Below are 25,970 nucleotides of genomic sequence, written 5' to 3'. Positions count from 1 at the left end.
GCTTGTGGTTTTAGCTTTCACACAAAATGTATTGGTATTTGCTTGAAAAATAGTTGAGAAGAGTTGTACATTGTTGACATTATCTGTTTCCTTAGAAGTCTCTACATTCAAACTTTGAGGCTTAACATCAGTTTTAGACACCGTACAGCTCACCCTGCACTGTAAAATAAAAACTAGTCCTTGTAGAGGCTGCTGGCTCAGTCTAACCTCTCTTGTTTAGTAGACCTGTACTTGCATGTAGTCTCAATTATAATAATAGTCTTAAACTTATTATGTTGAAGGTTCCAGGTTGAGTTTGACAAAGTGTCTAAACTTCAAATCTGCAAAAATCCCAAAACCTAACCATCTATGTCATACCCTATTTGCCACCCCCTGAATGTAGACTTGCTACTTATGCATGTTTAGTTGCAATGTTGATTTGATTAGAAAGTCAGTTACTTATTTAGTTTTCATTGCTTTAATTGGGATACATAGGTTATAATATGTAGTATTATCTGCATTTGGTAGTGTAACACTTAGCTCCATATGTATTGAAACGGTTAATTTTATTTTTGCAATAACTCTTTCCATGTGGTGATTATATTTACATTTTTCCACAACTAAATTTTCAACTTTAGGTTACCAATTGGAACAATACATTCAGGTTACATATATAAAAGGAACTGCACTTTTAGCCAAGGCAGAAGAAAACTGTTTAATGTAAGAATCAACCATCTTCTGAGTCAAAGATTTAATAAAGGGTCCAAGGGTGAGAATTACATATTTAGAAGTTAGTGCATTTGTTATGAATTATGCACAATCTTTCAGAATTCCACACACTTGTATTATGTGCTTATTTTCTTATTGGTATGGGCAGGTTTGAAAGCAGGCACTGCATTGTATATTGATGAGTTTATTAGAAAGTCTACATGTGTCTTATAACATTAAAATAAAAAATATTATTTTAAACTTTAAACACAGAGAAATCTACCAAAATCGCTAAATCATAAAATGTTTAATAAATGATAGTAAATTTCAGAAATCAAATTTAACATTTTAGAATGAAAAATACATAACTATCCACAAATGGTTATTACTGAAAGCAATTCCACAGAAAACTATGGTCATCTTAACACAAAATAGATGAGGTTTATTCATGGATTGGCCTATAATGCAACGAATATTGCTGGATTATGAATAAGAGTATTAGCAGCGGTATCTACCAGTCGGCAGCAGCAACTAATCATGGCCATTACTTTGAACTCACTCCATTATATCCTGTTAGGAAAAAAAAAGACAAATAGTATGTTCAATGATAAATATGGTTTATAGGAATTAATTATTGTTATTTAAAAAAGTTTTTGTTGGAGTATTCTTCCTGCTTGAGTAATTTTGCTCTTATTCAAATAAGGACATGTATATTTTTTCTACTGCACAGTTCTAAACAGTGGAAGTAAGGAAAAATAATAGCCTCTTCAGTAAGATTGACGTTCATGCCCCTGAAATTTAAATTTTATTCACCCATGCAAAAGAATGGTTAAATTCTGATACCACTGTAGGATTTTCTCAATCAAGCTTCAGAAAAGCTCATGTTTAAACAATGTCACCTGATTTGTATGGGGAATAAGCCTAGATTTATCTGCATGATCTTCAATGCTTAGTTGTTTTTTTTTCTTCCATACCTCTTCTCAAGAAACTATTTAGGATCTTCATAACCACCTAGTTTTAAACACGCTAGCTGCAAGATGATATAGTATATTGTAAACAGTATGTAGAAAATACTGCTATCATTGTGAAAATAATTTAATTACCGTTGCCAATAATTAGCCAATATATTCTTACATGTCAAAATCATTAAATGATGATTCTACCCTAAAATAATTATTTAACAAACATTTTACTGCCCCACAGTAAAAGGGCACCTAGGACACTCAGTTCGGGATGACGCGCTACCCGCAATGCTCCCACAGTGCTTGTCCCATGATAAAATGGGAAAGTGAAAATGCAAACAGCAATAATTACTTTCTAATACAGATGCTGACTGAACAGAGCTGTGGTTCTGTCCAATAACGGCTGCATTAGAACCTAAAAATGCTGTTTGAACCTCACGGTTACTGCAGGGTTTTTTGGTTTTGTTTTTGCTTGTTCTTTTAAAATACATTGTGCATTAAAGATATTTATTTCAAAAGGCAGCCAAAAGAGTTCCATCAGTCCTGCAAAAAGTTTGTCTGCCAAACAATAAATTCGTTATTACCTGTTAATCATCATCATCACAAAAAAAAGCAAACATTGCTTGGTCAAACATATTACGTGATATGGACATTTTCTTTAAATGTTTTATGGTAAATGACCCCTGGGTTCTTTTTTCAAATTAAACCCCCTACCTTTTTCTCTAGTTGAAATGAGCAAATATTCTGTTCACCTGCTGCAGTTCGCTGGCACTATATCTATGCCATTTGCCCCCTCCCCTGCTTCATTGGCTGAATTTAAGAGAATTTAAATTGTAGAATTACGAAATATTTCCTAGTAAATTATTTTCATTAACTTATATATTATAAATGTAGGTAAAACCCACATGTTATGTTTTAAAATAGCCCTGGCTAATAGCTATGGGGATCTCTTTCTCTAGATCACGCAGTGGTTCTGCTTTTGGCCTTCTAAAGCCTTTGCAGTCATGGTAGAAGAACACGTTGAAAAAAACGGAAACCTTTGGTTATACTCCAGATGATTTGTCAAACCCTTTGTAAACCATTTGTATCTTGTGTTCTCAATAACAAAAGTATCATATTTTCAGTTTCACTAACTATTTTGAAGTTTGCATTGCGAGAAGAATGGAAAAGGTATAAAATACATGCTCTCCAGATAACGATCTGCGACTGTAGGCATAAACTCAAAACCCTAACATAGTTTCCAAAGCAAATTAAAAATATGGAGAATATGAAACACATTTACATGGCTGTAAAGTTTGCTGGTTTAAATTTTTTAGAACTGCTAGCAGTATGGTCGTCAGGTTACTCATTGAAATATACATGTTACATGGCTGACTTTCATATAGGTAGTAGTGATAGTTATCTAAGTACGTCACCTGAAACGAAGGTTGGTGTGCTCTCTCCTGCTGGATTAACTGCAATAACTTGAAAGGAACTGGCTGTAATGGGGACGTTACAAGACAGTCCTGGTGTTGTGCATACTATATTATTGTTGTCTATCTCCACCACTCGGTACTCATCTGCATATGGTGTCTGCTCCCATGAAATCAATATTGTTCCATCTTTTATGACCAGTGGTGTGACTTGAGGGGGGCAAGGAGCTACAAAAACAAATGAATAGGAGATTACTGCAAGCAAGTGTACTTTAGAGCACTGAAAATAAAGAAGTAGCTTCAATCAACAAGGAAGGATCATTTTATTTTGTAGCTAGACACAGTGCTTAAGAAACATGAGAAATATTCTGTAACTGTTGCAACCATGTATTTTATCTTCATTATATATGATGTGCAGTACTGTTGATACTTTATAATGAATAGCATTGGCCTAGACTTGTGCCAATAATTTGCTTAAAACATAAATTATAATTTTTTTTATGAAGTCTGCCCTAATGTAATGATGTTTATATGTTTTTACTAAAGTGCAGGCATACTGAATAAAATGTCCTTTTAAAGTAAATGGTAATAAGGATATTTGAATTTGCTTTGAAATTATATGGTCATTATGCAACATTAAATCTGATGGTGGCTTTAAATATTCAGATTCATTACAGCAGGGAATATCAATAAAACGTTATCTCATGGTACACAATGACATCACTAATCAATACTAATGCCAAATAATAGGAGTTTGTATATAAATCAGTGTGAATTGTGCATGTAAGGTTCAGTTAATACAAGGAAGAAGGAAAAGAAGAGAACCTGTGCTAGGAGGCACTCATAGGAGTCAGAAAAATGATGATAAAAATTATAATTTTATTAATTTATATTAAAAAGCAGAACAGTTTATATCGTATAGAGGGAATCTACCCCAAACGATATTGTGTCTCCTTAGCAAAATAATAAAAGCTAAAGTGAAATGAAATGAAAATAATAAACAAATATACAAAAATAATAAGTGAAATTAAAATTAGCAGATAACTGCTAGATCTGCGCTACTGTCTGATGCGTCCTATGATATATTATATACCAACTTTGGGAAGTTGAACCAAAAAATTCCAATACTTGGTCAGTTAATATGATATGAGTAAAATTACCAATGACCTCTGTTTAGGATATATTGTACGAAAAAAGTAATATAGTGTCACCTGTTATGTCATAAAAAATTCAATGGTCATTGAGATATATCACGAAGCCTGGATTTGGTTTCCACCTAGTAATAAAGTATTCACAATAGATCTGTCATGTCGTGAATTAGCTTAGATTGTGTTTGCTATATGATGTGCCTTATATTAATATGCTCGAGTATTCAGCCCTATAATAGTTGTTATACACACATCATTATGGATTAATCTACAATCTAAATGTAACGAGGTGGAACACCTATCTTTGTCATCTTATCACTGAGTGTTCCATATCTCAAGAGAAAATTCTAATAGCGATTCAGGTGCCTTTTTCCAAAATTGGACCCTTAGTAATAGATGGTAAACTTCCTAATCTTAAATAAAATGTTTTAATGGGAGGACAGTAGCACAGAAACGCTGAGGTTCAGTTAATGTACACAAAAGTTAATACATAGAATGGAAACATAAATATTCATATATAACTTGTTATACGAACCTGTGTAGCCTGCTATGGGAGTGGTCGGGTCGCTGGCTCCTGCCAAGTTCTGAGCTGTTACTGTAACATTATAAGATGAGCTACAGGGCACAGGGATGTAAAAGTCCATGTATGATGTCCAGTAAGAGTTCAGAATAAATGAGGCTTCTGGATCGTATCCAATTTGTCCCTGGACAGTGGCCATATAATTTGTGCCACAATGGCTCCCATTCCAGGATATCTCTACTTCCTGAGGTTTCACGCTGCCACGGTAAATTGAAGTTTCCACTTCAATTGGAGGACATGGAACTGTGGCAAAATAACCATGAAAAAATAAAATTTAATGAATAACTCATTTCAAACAAAGATGCATTTAATATGATTAGACTAAAAGTTAAAAATTCTATCATTGTTACTTTTTTATTCAATACTATAGTTCTTTGTGTGCTATGCTTTTCTCAAAACATATGGTACCTGCACAGCAGTGTTGCCCCATTAGAGAAGACATAATATAGGGCACTCTAGGTTTCTGGGGTTTTGAGCACACACTACGCTCTCTCCTAGGCTGATGTCCTCCATACCACACGGCACTCCTGCTTTGACATTACAAGGAAACTGCCCTGTAAGAGAGCTCTGTACTGTGCAATCAGGGTCATGAAAGAACACAGTTTTTATTATGTCCTTTAATTAAGTAGATAAGGCAGTATGTACTGTACAAATAAAGAGCCAATGTGAAGCCTCTTGATAGGCTGTCTTTAATCATGCTCTGGTGAATTCATCTATTTCAGTGGGTCAGCAATTATTCCACCTATTTCAACACTTTTTTAAAAAAAAATTACCTATGAGCTAGATTGTGAAGGAATACATGGAGGCAGCCGTGTAGATAATTTATTATATTAAGCATGTATAGCATAGATAGTTTAGTTAGTTTGTTAGTATAATATAGGTTTATATAGTTATAACGTTGGTTACGTTAGTTGGTAGTTAGCATATGACATTAGTGTTTAATTAGGTCAGCTATAGGTTAGTAAGTTAGATTAGAATATAGTTTTTATTAGGGTTAGGGGCACAATATAGACCGGCCATCAGTTAATGTTTTACTAGGTCAGTGTTAAAAAAATGTTGGCAAGATATAGTTGAGTTGATGTTTGTCCGTTATTTAAGTTAGTAAAAAAAATATCTGGGGTCTCTTGCATTTATCTTGACTCCAAAATCAAATTGTGCTGTACCATAACCCTGGTACCAGTCTAAATTTGCCCATATTCTCACAGAAAACTAGAGAGAGACCCAAACTACTGCTGCTAATACTGTCTAAAAGATGTCATCTCTGATATTTATATAAACATTAAGGAGAAGCAGTGAAATTTTTCCATCATAAGAATGTTACACTCTGTTAGAACAATAAGAATACTTTTTTATTTTCAGCCTGACAATGCAGGCGTAAATACATTTTTGCCGAGAACCAATTTCACCTTGCCTTTAACCAAAATTGTAATTTACTCTGTATATACATTATTCACCTATTTAATGTAAAGACAGAAAATTAATATAACTTTATATCAAAATGTGTTTAATAGTTGAGACACAAGTGTTGTAACTATCACACATATTTCTAGTTCTGAAACTTACCCACACCAGATACAATGGGTGTAGTAAATGAACTGTTGCACTGCATGTCTGTAGCCAACACTGAGAAGGAATAAGAATCTCCACAACTCAGGTCTGGGGCAGTGCAGTTTGTCTCTATAGTGTCACAGGAGTATACAAAGTCCTCATTTTTTTTCACCATGGCAAGATAGCCCAGTGCCCCTCTGCTTCTCTCCCATGAAAAAGTGGCAGAGCTATTTTCACACTCCATGTGCACTGCAGCATTCTTTGGAAGACAAGGGGCTGCCAAAAATAAAACATATTTTTAATAGGTTTACTATATTAAAAACACTTTTTTTTAGTTCATTATTATACTATTGATCGTTATACTTTTCAAACTATGTGACACTTCCTATATCCCCCAAGTTTTCCTTCCCCATACCTTTACCTCTATTCTGTTAATTTCCCCAGGACCAATGGAAAGAGGCTTCTGCAATCAAAATGATTCATTAAAGAAAGCAAAGCAAAAAAAAAAAAAGGGGGAAAATTGGACCTTGGCAAAACCATGTTGCTTTGGACGCGGAAGAAAATTTAAAATGTGGGGACAGATTTATGGTTGGGGTAGGGAGTGTTCTAGATAAACTTAAATTTCAGTGTAAAAAAAGCTATGAAGTATTTGTGTGCTACATGAAATATCAGCTAGTATTTTACTTATGTGTAATATAATAAACTAATAGGCACCCATTGCATTGTATCATGGTTTGTCCAGGAACAAATGTATTCCTTTTTTTGTGCTTTGCTTTCATTAATGAATCAGGCCCTCTGTGTATAATCCTGTTTATTCCTCTTTAATTAAAAATCTTAGGGGTTTGATTTTTCACCCTTTTTAAATTGATCAAAATTTCTAGATATTGTTAACTTCTTCTTTTCTGGAATTCATTGTCCAAAATTTCAGGTCTGTCAAATAATTTTATTTTAAAACCATGTGATTTGTACAAATTTTATTTTGATTTCAAAGACATGATTTCACCAAGAATCTCTGAGCCTTCTCATTCATTTCAAAAGCAGAATTACTTCAATGGCGTTTCCAACTTTTACACTACATGAAGAAACCCCATTGAAATGAACTGGCCAATTGTAATTAATCTGTACATCAAAGTAATTGGGAGACGCTGACTGGAGCTCACCATCCGTGTTAATTGTTTTTTCTCACATTAATAGAAATTCAACTAGTCTTTAGTCAATGATGTGGAATCTCAGTATCTCACATCAGTAATCACAAACAGACAGTGCAGTGACTAATTTAAGTAAAAAATGTTGTTAAACTTATCAGTATTTTAGGAGACAATGGATAAACTTTATTTTAATGTAAGGGGCTGATGTAAAGATGTAGAAGTCTGTAATCTTATATAATTTTTTTCCGGCTCCCCACAAACCAAGGCGACCCTCCACTTTGCAGAGACATCTCCCGAGAGTGGAGAGTAGATGTGTACCTTATGGTCCATGGGGCAAACCAATGTGAGTTGTGGTACGCATCCAGTGTTCTTTGTAAATTAAATCCTCAGTTTTACAGCAATGGCCAATAACATGATTCATCACTGCACTGTTGAGGCTACTTCAAGACTTGTAAATATACTTTTTCTATTTTATACTGATCTGCAGTTGGTTTTCAGTGTTTTCAGCATTGGATCTATAGATATCTGGTCATATTCACAGTATGTGATGTGTATATGTAGATAATAATGAAAGTAAGCGCTGGTTACCTGTGTCCAAAAGTACTAAAGAGCTTGTGTTACTACTACATCTCTGGCCTACAGCCACCACTTCGACATAATAGGACAATCCACACTTTAAATCCATTAACCAGCAGGTGCTATTGGTGCTGTTACAATATGTCTGCATTCCTCCAGACTCAATGGCTGTTAGATGATAGTCAATAGCGCCTTCACTTTCTGACCATGTGACAAAAGCCATGGTAGTGGGACAATTTTTGGTGTATGTGACATTCATGGGTGTGCAGGGAGCTGGAAAACCAATAAAGATAATTACAGATAGTTCCACATAATCCAGTTATCACCAACCATTAATTACTTGCTAACACATGTAAATATCAGTATTTTTCATCTATTCCCATCATTACATAATATTCAAAATCATTCAAACTACACATATTTTGCAGATATAGTAATGCATAACATTATTAGAAATGAGCAAGTCATCATCTTCAGCATTATACACACACAGTTATTTCAAATCAAATGGCATAATTATTACAGTACATGAGAGCAAAACCACTATGCCAGGTCACTAAATTAATGCAGAATGAAGACTAATGCAGATAAGTGCTCCAGAAATCCCCAGGATTATATAGCACAACAGATCTGTGAACACCCTTAGTTGTGCTTTTGATATGGCATTATGCACATAGATTCGAGCATGAATGCATCTCCCAGAAAGGCAGAAGCTTTGGTTGGTGGCATCCAAATCTCACGAGACCTGACCTTCAATCATGTAAAAATTCTGTTTTGCCTCTCTTTCAGATACAAGAGGGCAATTTCAAGTCAATCTGAGGTTTGAATTAGATATGTAAAACTCAGATTTGTCAGATTAATCTAAACTAATCTCATTTCTTGTAATCAGTAATGTAATTTTAAATATACACTTTAATGGCATCCCAAACCCTATATATTTTCTGTCCTTCCAATAAAATGAGAGTATTTATTGGGCAAGAATGGCTATATAAAATATTCTGTTTTTAATGTTTAGCATAATGTTCCTTCAAGACCAGAGGAAAACAGTGACATTAGCAATGTTATAGCCAATCATTGTCATTAATGACATCAGTGCTAGAAATAAACTGAGTAGCTTAATTAATTGTAGAGTAGGCCAGAATGGATATAAAAGCAATATAAATTCCATACAATGTAATCCAGCTGTGTTCAATGTTATACTTGGAATGTCAGTTGATGATCACATTCTCACACATTGAGGGCTTGGATCATTTCTGGACGTAAGGCCCACTGCGTGCCTAATCTTGCGTGAAATAGCTCTTCACATGCAGAGAAAGGAACAATATGTCAATGAGCGCAATTGCATGCAATTCGTGTCTGGACGTAAATTACACTTATGACTGCTTATAACTTGAAGAGTGGAACGGGGGATGGAAGGAGTGAATGAATGTAAACCATGTACAGTAAGGACATGTCGAGGGCGTGACAAGGCAGATGCGGCTATTTCAAGTTCTGTGTTTCTCTTAAGTATGTGTTTTTTAGCCGTATCATTTGCACCAGTACAGGGAAGGTGTAAGTGCCAACTGATAGTGATAACTAACACGGCATAGTCTTTGTATTTGTATTAAAAACTACATGTAAGCGTGCCACTAGCTATCACATAACATATGTATGCAATTAAGATAGACTATAAAAAGGCATTGTGTTTGTACAGTATGCACTAAGAACATCTTGATTGATGTACTTACTGTTTAAACAATAAAAAAAAATACATATCTTTTTATTAATGATTACAGTTCTAAGAGTTGTTAATTTATTGTTAAACTGTTTTTTTTATGTATGTGTTCCGATGTGACCTTATATTGCACATATCAGGGCTGTAACTAGGGCTCTGCGACAGGGGCAATCGCACAGGGTGCAACGCTGAAGGGGGGCGCAATTTAGGAATATTTTAGGTTCATTTGGTTAAAATTGAGGGCTAGGGGGGCGGCATTTGTCTTTCTCGCCCCAGGCACTAGAATTCTAAGTTATGGCTCTGGCACATAAGCATGAGCCTATCCTGCACTTTGTCCTGTCCATCGACATATGGTCACATGTAGCCAGAGTATATTTATACCCAAATTCATATGGAAATATTTTTTCAAATCCACTTAGATTTGAATACAGCTGTAATTATGCTCCATGTTCATTTGTTAAACTAAAGTTGCATGTATGTTATGTCCAACAAAGAATCAGGCCCTAACCATACAGTTTGTATCAATAAAATTAACATTTTGCTTTCTGTAATGAGTGGTGGTCACAAGGATGCTCTCTATATTGTGCAATGGTCACAAGGATGCCCTCTGTATTGTGCAATGTTCACACGGAAGCGCTCTGTATTGTGCGGCAGTCACAAGAATGAATTTTGAAGTTCTGTGTTTCCTACACATAACAGGGACTGATCAGTGCTCTTATCACATGAGAAGCTCTTATATGTTAGAAACACTGATTTAAATTTTGTTCCTTGCCATCCAATACAGGAAAAATAGCTATTGGAGAGGAGCCACCAAATGGCAATGATCCTGGTCAGTGGACTACTGCTCTCCTTTACAACCATTTTTTGGACAACACACTATATCAAAGCATTTGTTTTGCTGAACTGACACTTGAAATAATGAATGTTTGATACTGAAATAAAGATGTCCATCTTGCTATCTGTTCTGTATAGAAAGTAGCGATTGCTTGCGAAGGTGGTGCTTCTCTATCTTTTCACAGGACAAAGCCAGAGCTTGCAATATTGATTAGCCAGTCATTAGCCAGTCTCCAAGCTGACATAAATGTTCCATACAAGCTGCAGATTGATACAATTCATAAATGAGGCAGGGCCAGTAACTGAAGTGATGTATTTTTAGTTTCACTAAACCCTTTGAACTGTTGACTACTACAATGAATCTAAAATTCCAAGTACAGTATGTCCTGTTGGATAAAGTTTCAAACATACTTACATTTCCATAAATATGTGGAAGAATTAGATATTTTATTACCTGAGTTTTCATAAAGGGTAAGACTCCTGGAGCTGTTGCACGTTCCACCAAGTGCCATAACAGTAAAACCATAAGTATGGCCACAAGGTAAAACATCAGAGCTGAAGGAGATATGGCTTGTGGTGTATGAAGATACTGTCCCATTGAGGCTTTCAATGAGTACATTGTACAATTGGGCCCCATCACTCTCATCCCAGGACATGGAAGCTGTTTGGCTGCTGCAATCAAGGCCAATGTTCAAACCCTGGGGTTGGCATGGAGCTACATAAAAGAGACATGACCATTTTATGGGGTTTCACTGATCTCGTCAGGTACAAATATTAGTTAAAATGCCATGTTATATTTAGAGACCATCAACAAACAAAACTTCACTACCCCAATAAATATTATCTAAGTAACATTGTAGAAAATGTAAATTTTTTGTGTATGTGATAAAGGCAACATGTTAAATACATCTGGGGGTAAATGTATTAACATGCGGGTTCTTCAACACCCGCGAGTTCAGCGTCTTCGGCGATTAAATTTAAAGTGGCGCTGCATTGTAAAGGGAAGTTTCCCTTTACAATGCAGCGCCGCTTTAAATTTAATCGCCGAAGACGCTGAACTCGCGGGTGTTGAAGAACCCACATGTTAATACATTTACCCCCTAGTCTTTCAAACAATTGTATTGAAATCCAAATTGATTATAGGATATTTTTATTGTGATAAATTTAACATAAGAGGATCACCTCATATAAACAACTTGTTAGTTAACTGCTCTTAGACAAAAATCAAACAAGTGACATTTTTGCTATGATCTTTATAATTAATCTTAAATGTATCCTACAAGCATACCTGTTTTAAATGTACTTATAGTGGAGGGCCCACTAGTACACTTGCCATCCATGGCCACTACAGAAGCATTGTAGGTTTGGCCGCACTGCAATCCGAAATATGAGCAGTTGGTATCAGTAGCATTACAACTCAAGCTTGTCCCAATTCCAGACAGTGTGGCCATGTAATATACGGCCCCTCTGGTCTTTGTCCAAGTTATTAACGCATCACTGTTCTCACAATGTACAGATGCAGTAATATCTTTTGGTTCACATGGAGCTGTATTAAAAACAAATACCAAATTTAGTACTAGTAGCTCATCATTATCAGGCAAAAATGAAAGTGGTGGTTAAGTATATTATTAAACCATTTATAGAAAAACGCTTTTGTTTACAAATGTGCATTTAAAATTCTACCTGATCTCTACATGGCTATTGTTGGGTGGGAAGGGACAAACTGGGCAATTGTCACTACACCCAGAGCCATAGGGGGACTGTGTCCAGGGCCCAATGTCTTATGGGACCTCCTGGACCAGTGGTGAACAGTGCAGCTGCATCTGTCTGGGAACAGTTGCCACCTGGGCTGTTAAGATAGCAGCTCAGCATATAGCTTCTAACTCTTGTAGATTTTAAAGATATTTGAGACCTGTACATACTCTAAGTGCCACCAGAGCCTAGCCTGCTAGCCAGGGCCGGATTTACCGCTAGGCAACCTAGGCACCTGCCTAGGGCCTAGCGGCTCTCAGGGGGCCCAGAAGGGGGGGACACCAGAAAATATATTTTAAAAAAAATGTGGCCCCTCCCCCGACTCGTGGCACAATACCCCCCCCCTGCGCGCGCGACTCGTGTAGTGTGTGTGTGTGTGTGTGTGGGGGGGGGGGGCGGGAGTAAATTAATGTAGTGTGTGGGGAGGCCGGTAAATGAATGTAGTGTGTGGGGAGGCAGTAAATTAATGTAGTGTGTGGGGGCAGTAAATAAATGTAGTGTGTGGGGAGGCATTAAATGGATGTAGTGTGTGGGGAGGCAGTAAATGAATGTAGTTAGTGTGTGTGGAGGTTCTTAATACAATGTGGGAGGTAGGCTATTTAATTGTGGAGTGCAGGTGGGGCTAATTATTGTGTGCTATTTTATTTGTGGGGTGATGATGGGGCAATTTAATTTAATTGTGGGGCCTATGAATTTATAATGGGGTAATTAGACCTTTAATTTAATGCTGGGGTGGTTTGGAAGCTATTTATTGATTGTGGACTGTTTGTGGAAAATGAGGTCTATTTATTAAATGTGATTATGTATTTTTAAAGTCTGTGATTGTTGTGGGAAATGGTAATATTTGTTAAATGTAATTGCTATTTAAATTATTGCTGGGTCTGTTTTCGAGGGAGGGAAATAGGTTTATATATTAAATGTGTGTGCTATCTAATGTCAGGGTTGGTTGGAGGGAAAGAGATCTATTTAGCAAATGTGAATATTGTTTTAATGTTGTGGCTGGAGGGAGGCCTAATTATAAAATGTGGGTGCTATTAATTAACACTTGGGACTAGTTGGAGTTTTCTAAATTTTATGTACCAATTTTTTTCCAAATAGGGCCTCCAATATTCCAGGATCCAGACAACCAGCAAATGAGCTAAAGTAACCAGCAGCCACAAGTGGAGACCGTGACAAGAACAGGTAGGAGAGCAGGACAGTCTGCCAACTGTCCTGAATCTGGTGGGACAGTCCCGAATTTGGGTGACTGTTTCACTTAGGAGAGTTGGGAGGTATATCCCGCTTCACCGTGTACTGCTCCTGAAGGCAGAACTGTGTACACCTAAGAGTAGTGCACACAGTATTGCCTGTGTATGTGTCTAAAATGATAACCATGTTACATCATAGGGGGTTAACCTGTCTAAAGTGCCCAGGCCCCCCAGATCCTTAATCCAGCTCTGGGCCTGGGCATAAAAATATATATATGGATTAAGCAACACTAAAATAGTCTCTTTTTATATAGCTAAATATATATTGTACCAAAAACCACCCTTTAAGGATGGGCCGCTACTTATGGGCCAGAGCTATGTGCTTGCCCCCCGGGCTAAAGTCTGCCAGCCCTCCCCTGCGTGTGGCCACTGTGTGTGTGTGTGTGTGTATTATGTGTGTGTGTGTGTGTATTATGTGTGTGTGAGGGGCCACTGTGTGTGTGTGTGTGTGAGGGGCCACTGTGTGTGTATTATGTGTGTGTGAGGGGCCACTGTGTGTGTATTATGTGTGTGTGAGGGGCCACTGTGTGTGTATTATGTGTGTGTGAGGGGCCACTGTGTGTGTATTATGTGTGTGTGAGGGGCCACTGTGTGTATGAAGGGGGGGGGGGGCCCAAGCCAATATCTTGCCTAGGGCCCCATGAGGTCTAAATCCGGCTCTGCTGCTAGCTGTTTACTGAACTGGTACTGAACCAGGAAGCAGCTGTGTAGGCATATGCAGTCAGTTCCAGTTCAGTGAACATATAGTAAGACAAACTCTGAGGCTGCCGATCACTTTAATATAGCAATGTACCACCTCTCCAACTGCATCGGAGAAGGGAGCGTAGTTTAAATAAACAAGTAAAAGATATGGAGGTCATTGCAATGGGATCTTTATAATTACCTCCACCACTCTTTATTACTTTAAATAACTGGAGATAAAATAACCTTTACAATCAGCAGTGCTTGACCTTGTGTTCACCATGCAGCTCAGATATTTTTAGACTGACCCTAAACATACAATAATGAGTGTTCCTGTCATAGATTCAACCAGCACTCACCTGTCATAGATTTGTATACCACACTTTTTAATGAGCTGCACTGACTATTAGTGGAATACACCTGAAAATTGTACTCCAGCCCACACTCCAGGCCAGAAATATGGCAAGAGGAGAGAAAAGTAGAGCAGGAGTGCTCCATCCCCAATGGATCACTTGTAACTGCTGTGTGGTAACTTGGATGGATATTATGTTCTTGCCAGGACACCAGGGCTTCATGTGTCAAACAGTCAATCTCCACCTCAACCAAATCAGGAGTGCATGGAACTGCGTACAAAAACAATAAATATTTGACAAAGAGCTAACATTTATTATCTGCATAACAGTGATGGTATTTATAAAACTGGTGCATAGAAAAAGGTGCTATGACCAAAGCAACCAATCTCATTTTTTGTGCAGTTAAGAAAAAAAATGTATGTTTATTTGTACAAAACCTTTTTATTGTGCACTTCAAATAAAAAGTAACAATACTCTGTAAATGACTATACTTATAAATGTAATTCAACAATAGTAATAAAAATATTTATGAATGTTAGACAAATATGTCCAGTTGTTTAGTTACATTGTCACAGTCACAGAAGAAAATTTCTTGAACGACAAAAGAGATAAGTGTTAGTTAAAATATATAAAAGTGACAGGCAGCTATTATCAAAATTAATCTGTGTACTCAGATAGTCTCTCTCAAGGAAGCTGGGTATACGCTGCAGAAAATGTCTCCGGATGAGATATCTGTGACAATTTCACCAATGATTGAAAGTCCTGATGAGCATGCCGATTCATATGTATACCAGATTTACCTTCATATCTGTGCTCCTCATCTTTCATAACCATCTGCTGAAAAAATTATAACTCTGTAAACTCCATAGAGATTTATGGAAACTGCTGGTTCCGAGTGCATACACACTGCAGAATTTGCCCGTTCCATTGTTTATAGTGATTTTTAGTCCGGTTATAAAAATCAAATGATACGATGTGCATTGGTACAATAAAACATGATCGTGGGAGTGTACAGACTAATGCAATATCGGACCTAACAGTCGTTTATAGTGGGATTGACACAATTATAGGTCGAAAAACCTGTAGTGTGTACCCAGCTCCACTTGTGTGCCGGCAGGGCCGTAACTAGGGCCGTGACCACTCAGGACGCAATACTGAAGGGGGCGAAAGATTATGAGTATTTTAGGTAAACTTGGTTAAAGCTGAGGGTTAAGGGGCAGCATGTTTCCTTCTCGCCCCAAGCATTACAATTTTAAGCTATGGCTCTGTCTGTGCATATATGTGTCTAGGCAGCAATGTCATAAAAAAATGCCAGAGCTATACTAGTCACTTAAGTATATAACAGTGTGCAAAGCCCTTTGTGGGAAAGCTGTATGAATGGTCATGCAAAATACTAATTGCACCTAAGCTAAATAGTAAGTGTGGCTAGTATGATGAACATGTAGAAAAGATTATGGGCCTCATTTAGCATTAATGGGCATATTCAATTGTCGGCGGGATTGCCGAAAATCGTTAATACGGTAACGGTAATTTACTCGCTGGATTTCAGCTCGCAGCTCAGGGAGCTGCGAGCTAAAATCCAGCGAGAGATTACCGTATTAACGGTATTAGTTTTTCCGCAGCGGAACCCGCCGACAATTGAATATGCCCCTAAGAGTACATCCAGCTAAAGGGTGCAAATGTCTAGCTAACTGTAGCCCTATTAGTTTAAATAACATTAACTTACAAAAAGGAATTATGAATAGAGTCACATATTCCAATGTACAGATCAAGAAAATGGCAACCATGCAGAAGTCACTACCCCAAGAATAAAAACAAAGGCCTATTCCTCTTACATTCGCCCTGGCAGCAAAAAATGGTAACAGGGCTTCGCCCTGGCTTACCCTGGTGTGAATACATTGCCTTGACTAATTAATTAATTATCTATATTGGGTCTAATTCATTAAGTAACGTAAATACCAATACGTGCTGTATTTTACGTAAAATCAGTATGCGCTTGCCCAGAAACAAACCATACGCCAGAGAACGCAGTAACATCCAATTCATTTTCGAGCACAGAGGACTCTTACTACAACCTACAATTTCAGGGGCATATAGGCATATGACTGTAGTCAATTTACAGTAAGGGTGCCAAGCTCGAATGTACGCAGCAGCATCCGATTCAAGCTTTGGGCATCTCAAAGGTGCATGTTTTTCTGTCTTATCACTTGCACCAGCTACATGATGACGGCTGTGTATGCAAACTGTAAAAATGCATTTGATGCACAGTTGACGTTCATAACATACTAATAAATGTATTTTAGGGTAAAACAAAATTAAAAGAAACTTTTTTCTTTAAACTGCTTTGTCATTAATGACTATGCATTTAACAGGTCACATTATTATTATTTTTTTTTTTTCTGTGTGTTCTTTTGGGACTTTAACTTCAACATATGTATTGGATGTATTGTAGTGTATTGTCTGTTAGAGAAAAGCAGACCAAACCCATATTCATCAACAGACATATCTTTAGATTAGCTCTTTGTTGAATATGGAGGTGTGTAAGCCCAATTTATGTGTGTCTTTAAAGAACGCACAATGCGTTCATTTTGCACACCTTAATGAATCAGCCTCATTATTTCCATCAAATGTCTCATGAGAGCAAACATTTTATTGTCAAAAAAACAGCTTTCATCTCACCATACAATGTTGTTCTATCTCAAGTTACAGTCGCCTACATTATTACCTGTTTCCACAGCCTCTATGGTGACAGTATCACTGCTGCAGTCAGTGTTCCAGGCTGTCACTGAGATTGTATAATTGTCTCCACAGTGCACTGCATTGATGATACAAGTATCAGTTGTTGTGTTACACGAGAGTGTATGCCCATCATGCCCCTTTGCCAACACTACATAGGATTCTGCCCCTCTGCTGGGAGACCATGTGACATTCATAATATCCATTGCAGAGCAGTTTATGCTGGCCTCAATGTTGGTGGGAGTACATGGCACTGTTAATAGAGAGAAATGGATTACAATGGACAAAAGGGACATTTTGAAAGCATAAAAAACATCTGACATATTTAATCATAGATAAATGTTTGTAGATTACGGTATTGGTAAAAATGTAATTATTCTGCTGTAAAAACCATTATCACATTTATTCCAAAAATAAGATTTCATTTTGCGGAGCAAGATGATTATAATGAGATAAAGGAGTGGAAAGGGTGCATTTTTTGGGGTGTGCCTTGCTGTGTGGAAAGGCACATAGACATTTCTATTTCACAAAACAAACTAAATTTTCCAGTAGCTCTGTGCTAGTGGACATCAGGTCACAGTTCATTGGAAATAAAGGCATATTTCTAATTCCCAATGTAAAATAAACACACAAATGTGTCATATAGAATAAAGGCAGTCCCAATATATCCCCACTCTCATTTAAGCTCAAAGCTTTATTTAATGAAAGGGATGGTTCTAAAATGGTAGGAGGTGATCTTCTGGTTTTCAGAGGTGCCCCCTGGGAGCATTGTACATCTTGAACCAGGGCTGGCGAAATGCGGTAAGCGGGGTAAGCAAGGCAAGGGGCACCATGCCTGTGAGGAGCTTTCCTCTGCCCGCCATTCCCGCTTGTCTCCCGGCATTAAAATAAAATTAGAAAAAGCCTGGCGGCGTTCGTTGCCATCCTCCCCTTTCCCTCTGCTCCTTTTTCACTGATATTGTTGGAGTGTGATATCATCATGTCCCAACACTGTCAGTGAGGAACAGCGCAGAGTGAAGCCACGCACCGGGAGAGCAAGAAGAGAAGAAGAAAAGACTGAAGAGAAGAAGACAGAAGAAAAGGAAGAGAAGAAAATAAGGTCATAGATAGGTAAGTTAAGAACAGAGGAACAGAGGGGGCGCTGGATAAAAAAATAAAAAAAAGAAGAGAGCCCAGGACCAACATATGCTGTATCAGGATGATTAGTGCATCTTCGCAGGAGTTATGAGTTGCCAGCTCAAATTTACTTTATAGTGATGTTAAAAGAAGGCTAAAACTCTATTGTTCTCTATTCATATGTAGTACAACAAGAACAGAGGGGGCAGCAATGTGATGCAGGGGACAGCTATGGAGGGCGCACAATGTGATGAAGGAGGGGGACAGTGGTGATAGGTACAGCAATGTGATGCAGGGGACAAGAATGGAGGGAGCACAATGTGATGAAGGAGGGGGGGCAGTGGTGATGGTGACAGCAATGTGATGCAGGGGACAGCTATGGAGGGCGCACAATGTGATGAAGGAGGGAGGGGACCATTGTGATGGTGACAGCAATGTGATGCAGGGGACAGCTATGGAGGGCACACAATGTGATGAAGGAGGGGGGGCAGTGGTGATGGTGACTACAAAGTGATGCAGGAGACAACAATGAAGGACGCACAATGTGATGTAGGGGACAGCAATTGAGGGAGCTCAATGTGATGAAGGAGGGAGGAACAGTGATGATGGTGACAGCAATGTGATGCAGGGGGCAACTATGGAGGGTGCACAATGTGATGAAGGAGGGGGGACATTGTTGATGGTGACAACTATGCGATGCAGGGTACAGCAATGGGGGGAGCACAATGTGATGAAGGAGAAAGGAGGGAGGAACAGTGATGATGGTGATAGCAATGCGATGCAGGTGGACAGCAATGTGATGGACGAGGGGGTGGGCAGTGATGATGGAGAGGACACAATGGAATGAGGTGGGGACACAGTGTGAAGCAGAGGCACAGTGGGATTTGGAGGGGGCATGATGAAGGAGGGGGACAGTGATGATGAAGGGACCCAGTGTGATGATGAAGGGGCAGTGTGATAAAGATGGCACCATGGCACAGTGTGACGCTGAAAAAGGCACAGTGTAATGTTGAAGGGGCACAATGTGATGTTGAAGGGGCACAGTGGGATCAGAAGGGGACACAGTGTGGTGTTGAAGGGGCACAGTGTGATGAGTGGGATAAGGGTGTAGGGTGTGATGTTGAAGGGGCACAGTGGGATCATAAGGGGACACAGTGTGATGTTGAAGAGGGGTCCAGTGTGATGATTGAGAGCGTACAGTGTGATGGAGGAAACAAAAATGTGATGGAGGAGGGTGCACAACCAAACTAATTTGCAAAGAGTGTAAGATCTTATTACAAAAAATAAATATTCTTCATTTATATTAATCATAGAAAATCATGTTTGCTGTTTAATGTATTTATTTTTATTACTCTCTTTATTAAAGTTTATTATATGATTTTGTTTTAAAAGAAAATGCAGTATTGAATTAACAAATAATTTATAAAAGTGGAGGGCAAAAATTTTTTTTTTGCAGGGGGCGCCAGACATGCTAGCACCAGCCCTGTCTTGAAGTCTGCGGGGTGGACCATCTAAGGAGTTTTGTGGTGAATATGAACTGAACTTTGTAAATTAGGTCATGTATTTTGTTTTTAGCTTTGGACAGAACTTTAACCATGATTTTAAAAAAGTATTTCAATTACCTACTGACCCACTTCATGTTCATATTTGCTTGGATGACATTATCACCAATAAGCAGCAATTATTCACTATTTTGCTTTTATGTTTGTTTCTGCATAGTTGGCTTTCATATAAAACTTAATAAATATGTACACCAAGCTGAAACACGCTGTTCATTTTATTATGGTATAATTACCTGTTGTAACAATTGTTGTATTTGTTGTTACGCTGTGACAACTGCCGTCAAAGGCTGTGACTGTGACGTTGTAAGCTTGTCCACAGTGTAGTCCAGACACTGAACACGAGGTGGATGTTGAAGTGCAGGAAACGTCATCTCCATCCGGCCCATGAAATACTGCAATATATGACACGGCTCCAACACTACGTTCCCAAGAGGCTGATGCTCCTTTTATTTCACAGTCTGATGAAGCTGTAAGATGCATCGGGCTGCAAGGTGCTAGAAGATGCAGATAATACAAATTAACGTGTGTTATTACCATTAATGGTTAATTACTGCCTGGCTGTTTAACTTGAGTGCACATATGGATTGACCTTGGTGATAAAAGCTCCAAACTCATGCCTTTAATAAGGAACTTATATTAATTATATATTGTGGGCCCAACTGAGTGTAACGCAAGCGTAACTTGTGATTGAAAAAGTTGCACACAAGTGTAAACTTATGTATACCGCATGGAGTTAATTTTTCTTAATCTTTGCTACAACACGCTTGATAAATCCTAATGTATGGCAGAGCGACTACTAAAAACTTAACAGTGTCTGCAAATCATTTGCAAACTACTATTAACAAGCAGTTTGCTAGTTTGGTTGTTCATCATCACCATCCGCTACTTGTACCTACCTAACAATCCGCAAAAAAACCAAACGTTTTTCAGCAGTATCTGCAACAACATCCGAGTTTGAATCCATATGAAATTGCTTAAACACGTCCTAACTGTACATTCCTTACGTTATAACACTCCTTCCATCCCCCATCACACCTCTTCAGGTTTAAAGAGTCAAAGCTGCTAAAAACTACCTCATCACTTAACTCTCTCTTTTCTTTTTAAATCATGTGTTTCCTCTCCTCCATATCCACTTGGATGTCCCAACACTACTTAAACCACAACCTGTCCAAACCTCTCATTCTCCTCCAGTACCACCTGTACATTGATGACACCCAAATCTACCTCTCTTCCCTTGAGCTTTTCCCTTCTGTACTATTTTGTTTAACCAATTCTATCTATGCTATATCCACATGAATATACCAACACTATCTATTACAACCTCCTCCTATATGGCATTCCCCTTACCCATCTATATCTGTTTCAATCCATCTTCAATGCCACAGCAAGACTGCTCTCTTGAAGCTCCACATCTGCTGCACCAGTTTGCAAATCCCTACACTGACTCCACGTGTCAATTCAATTCAAATTACTCACCTTTACCTACAAAGCCCTGTAGAACAACAAACCTTCAAAGACATCAAATCTCATCTCAAAATACTCTCCATCCAATTCTTCTAGATTTACCTCTGATCTGCACTTTGTGTCTTCTCTCATAACCACTATTCGCTCCCACCTACAAGACTTCTCTTGTTACTAGCTTGTAGAATTCCCTCTTACTCCTCATCAGAATCTCCTACAGCTTTCAAATCTTTAAACACTCTCTGAAAATGCACCTCTTTATTAGCACTTATCCTACCCCCATTTCTACTACCCACACTCAATCTTCCTTACAATTGTCCCAATAACTGTGAACCATACTCACTCCTCTTGTTTCAGCTGTGCCCTCTTCTAATCAGAACTTAAGTTCCCTCCTGAGCAGGTCCCTCCATACTCTTTGTTTTCATGTCTATTTTTTTGTCTACCTGGCGTATGTCCTGTTCACCCCACTGTCCGGTGCTGCAGAACAGTGTGGCTCCTTACAAATCAATGATAATAATAATAATCAATAATCATCAACTCTATAGGGAAGTACAAACTGATTTATCCATAGTCCAGAGATATGGGAACCTCAAATAGTCTACATAGGGACAAAAAATCTATTGGAACCTTTGAGATTTTCTTAATTTACAAGAGAATCCAGAAGACACATACACTTATAGATTCTGGGATGAAGTGATTAGCATACACATTCATCCACTCTGAAATAAACCTCTACAAAAAATATAAAAAATATAATAAAAAATAAAATTAACTCCAATTTGCATGAAAGGGTATGGTTTTCAAATATATTGAAACTTTATATAGGGGACTAATAAACTCTACAGGCAATACGTGCTCGATAAAAGAGTTGGTTGAGAATGATGTGAAAGTTCAAACTGTAAAGTTAAATAAATAAATGAAAAAAGTTTAAAAGAACAAAGCAAAAAACTGCCTCTCCTTCATTAACAGGCCATGCTACTTAGGATTGTCCCGAACCTCTTCAGGTCCTAGAGATGCCTGGCCCACTGGTAAGTAGCAATGGGTCCTTCTTGGCACCCCTGACCAATGGGTACCAGGGAGTATAAATATATGCCCCCTATATTAATAGAATAATGAATATTGCCTCTGTTATTAATATATAAATAACTCCCTTGATTAGTAAATAATTCAGCTTTGCTTCTTGATTAGTAAATAGTTCAGCTGTACCCCTTTATTAGTAAATAAATTAATAATAACTATTTTTTTTGTAGTGCAGGGTAATTAATACATTCCTACTATCTTCTTGTCTTAATCCATTGGGAGTAAAAACCCATTTCAACGAAGCGGACTGCACACTAGGAGTTACCGGCACAAATGAGTTAAAGTCCAGCAAGCCTGCCTACGTTATAGATGGGTAGCTAATCAGGAGAAGTCTCTCATTGGTATTGTTGACTAATCAATTAATATAGGAGGCACATTCTTTTTTCCTGATACCCACCGCCCAGGGGTACCAGCAGGTACCCAGGTTTTCTTTTATTTGACATTAATAATGGTGTTTCACCTAAACTGTATGCAGTTTGGGCTAAACCACATGCGATTTAGGGCTTTGTAAACCACCGAACATCGCCAGCGTTTACAGTTTTACACTCTCCAAACTGCTTCTACAGCAAAATCACTGCCGATGTGCAGCAGTTTCAAAACCACCAATGAAATTAAACTTTGATAAATCTCAGAAGGAATGTTATACTACAGGTCATGGTACCATATCAAGACCCCCTCAAGTGACTGAAACCGAAGACAGGATGGCTGACCTTAGGATGCCAGGATCATTCAATGATGTAACAACTACATAGTTTATGGAGTTTGTTCTATTCAATAAGATTACATTTGCAACCATACTAATGCAGAAGTCTTTCTTCTCTTTACATAAAGTCATAAATCTAAATTATAACTCAATTTATCCTTGGTACCAGGACACTCACCAGATATGATTTTCATTGCAGCGCTCTCTGAACTCTTACACTCATCATTCATAGCCAAAACTGTCAGGCTGTAAACTTCCCCACATTGCAGTGGAGACAACAGGCAGTTGGGGTCTGGCGTGTCTGCTATGACAATATCCCCCTGGGTTCCTACAGCTGTAGCAGAATAGGCAGTTGCTCCAGAACTGACATTCCATGATACATGGAGAGCATTGTCCTGACACATTACTGTGGAGGTAATATTCTGAACCACACATGGCACTGAAAATAAGGAAATATAATATTAATAGTAAAGCTTGAACAGTAAACACAGACTTTACAACATGAAATTACTTGAACAAGAAAGTCATCACTTTAATAAAAATTCCTTCGAGACACTTTGTTTCAGTTCTCTTAAGACTAAAAGTTATGAAATATTATATTATATGTGAATGTTTTTGGTACAGCACTGTTTATAGAAACTGTATTTGTAACTGTTTCCTCCATGGCATTGGAAGAGAAGGTGCAGAAACGGCAAAGGACATTAATGTGGCAGATGCAGGAGATGCAATCACTAAAGATGCCATACTGCACCTATTATATGTTTCCAGTGCACCCGTTATATTAATAAAACTTTTGCTACTTTTCTTACCATGCAATAGTATATACTGCATTTTGTTACCATATACTGCACTGTGACATATCTCCCAGCGGCTTGCATGAGATGTGGGACATGGTCACACTACAAGGGGCATGGCCATCTCACTGGGGCCTGCAACGTCTGAATACTGGGCCACTTTCAACCCCTTTCACTCCTCTAAAAACAATCTTTTCATCCCACGGGTGTTCATGGCACTGCTTAGTGGAACACATCTTCTAACTGTCCTGGAATCAAGAGGCTTCTTCTCTGTGTTTGGCAAGTACTATAAGTTTTGGATCATGACCCACGTTCGCTTATTCTCTGTGAATTACAGTTATTACACCAATGAACTACACATTACACCCACCTGTTTTAAATGTCACATTGGGACTACTTTGCCCCGTGCAAATTCCATCTTCTGCCCAAACGGTAACTGTGTAATTCTGTCCACATTCTAACTTGGGGATCTCACAGCTGGTATCAGTTGTGTTGCAGGACAAGCGATTCACTCCTTCTGCTACAGCCTTATATGATCTAGCATTGTGACTAATATCCCACTGTATAAAGCCTGAATTATTTTCACATGATGCATAGGCTTCCAAAATCCGGGGTGGACAAGGAACTAGAAAAAAAATATTTAAACAAAAAATGTTTCTTTGCCCTCCAACCATATTAATTGATTTTTCTTTTTCTTTTTTTTTTTTGCTTAAAACTTACTTGTCTTAACGTGGAGAGAACTGTTTCCTAAACTGTTGCACGTTTCAGATTCACTGCTTATGATGATGTCATATTCCTCATCACAGAACAGGTCTTTAAATTCATAGAAAGTGTTTTGGGTTTTAATGGAATTCTCATCCTGTCTGCTACGAGCTGTGACCGTGTATGTCATTGCTCCAGGGGCATCATCCCATGACACAGACAAATAATGGGTCTCACAGGTCACAGAACTGATTAGATTAGTGGAAATACAGGGAGCTGAAATTAAAATAAAATATTAATGCTATTTATGAAAAGGGGAGGTAAGCACAGTAATCAAAAGCCATTTTGTTCACATTTAGCAAACACAGATGTTGTCTTTTATGTTGGCATTGCACTGAATGATGGACAGACTGTAGCGTTCAATATACATGAAGATAAACCTAAGGATTTTTCCTTCTTTGCATATTGTCACACAGTTTTGAGAGTGAAAAAAATGTAATTTATTAAGCCAGTTTGGAGGCAACAGTAGCCACTATTTTTAATGGGATGACATTTGCCCCTCTTAAATACACAGCATCTGCCGCCTACCAGTGGGTGCCAATAACCTAATATAGTGGTACAATATATATGACAATCCTATTTTCCTCTCTTTCCAGTTTCAGAGTTAATGACTACCTTAATAATGATCATTGGAAATACAGGAAATAAACAATTAAATGTAATTAGTGGGTAGTTCATTTAGAGAATTTAGCTAAGGTTTTTCTCCTGATTGTTGCACCTAGTATGCAGGGAAACTCCAACATGGAAAGGTACAGAGGGCAAACAGAAGCATCTTGGTAGAGGTGAGTAAAGTTGCAGTGGTATTTTCCAGCAGACAGGTTATTTCCTAAAGGTGTGAATTTACGTTATCCATAATACAGGTTTAAATTTTTACTTTGATCATTCAGCAGAATGTATTTGTGAATTCCACATTCTGCAGTATTTCTAGTCTATATAATTTATGTATTTTAAATTAATATTTTACCAGGAAGAAATACATTGAGAGTCACCTCATGTTCTCAAGTATGTCCATAAACATCATACATAGTTGTGATCTAGTAAAAGAATAGTAAAAAATAAATCGAGATGTAAGGACCACGCTGTCAGTTCATTTTGCTCTGTGGTGTGTTTGGGG

General features: G+C 37.9%; 1 protein-coding gene across 1 annotated transcript; it reads right to left on the bottom strand.

The window, feature by feature from the left end:
* Positions 1–1,095: 1,095 nt before the first annotated feature.
* On the bottom strand, positions 1,096–24,986 carry LOC142100243 (fibronectin type III domain-containing protein 7-like). Its single transcript, XM_075184175.1, has 13 exons — positions 24,815–24,986; positions 24,465–24,719; positions 23,479–23,739; positions 20,290–20,550; positions 17,368–17,631; positions 14,649–14,912; positions 11,898–12,155; positions 11,064–11,324; positions 8,074–8,334; positions 6,353–6,613; positions 4,745–5,032; positions 3,065–3,289; positions 1,096–1,257 (listed from the first exon to the last, which is right to left on the bottom strand). Exons 1-13 carry the CDS (start codon positions 24,984–24,986, stop codon positions 1,232–1,234), a joined length of 3,057 nt encoding a protein of 1,018 aa, XP_075040276.1. The 3' UTR covers positions 1,096–1,231.
* Positions 24,987–25,970: the final 984 nt, after the last annotated feature.

The sequence above is a fragment of the Mixophyes fleayi genome, chromosome 8, assembly GCF_038048845.1.
Source record: "Mixophyes fleayi isolate aMixFle1 chromosome 8, aMixFle1.hap1, whole genome shotgun sequence".
Classification (NCBI taxonomy): domain Eukaryota; kingdom Metazoa; phylum Chordata; class Amphibia; order Anura; family Limnodynastidae; genus Mixophyes; species Mixophyes fleayi.
Note: the sequence above shows the minus strand (reverse complement) of the source record. Positions and strands in the feature narration are given on the sequence as shown.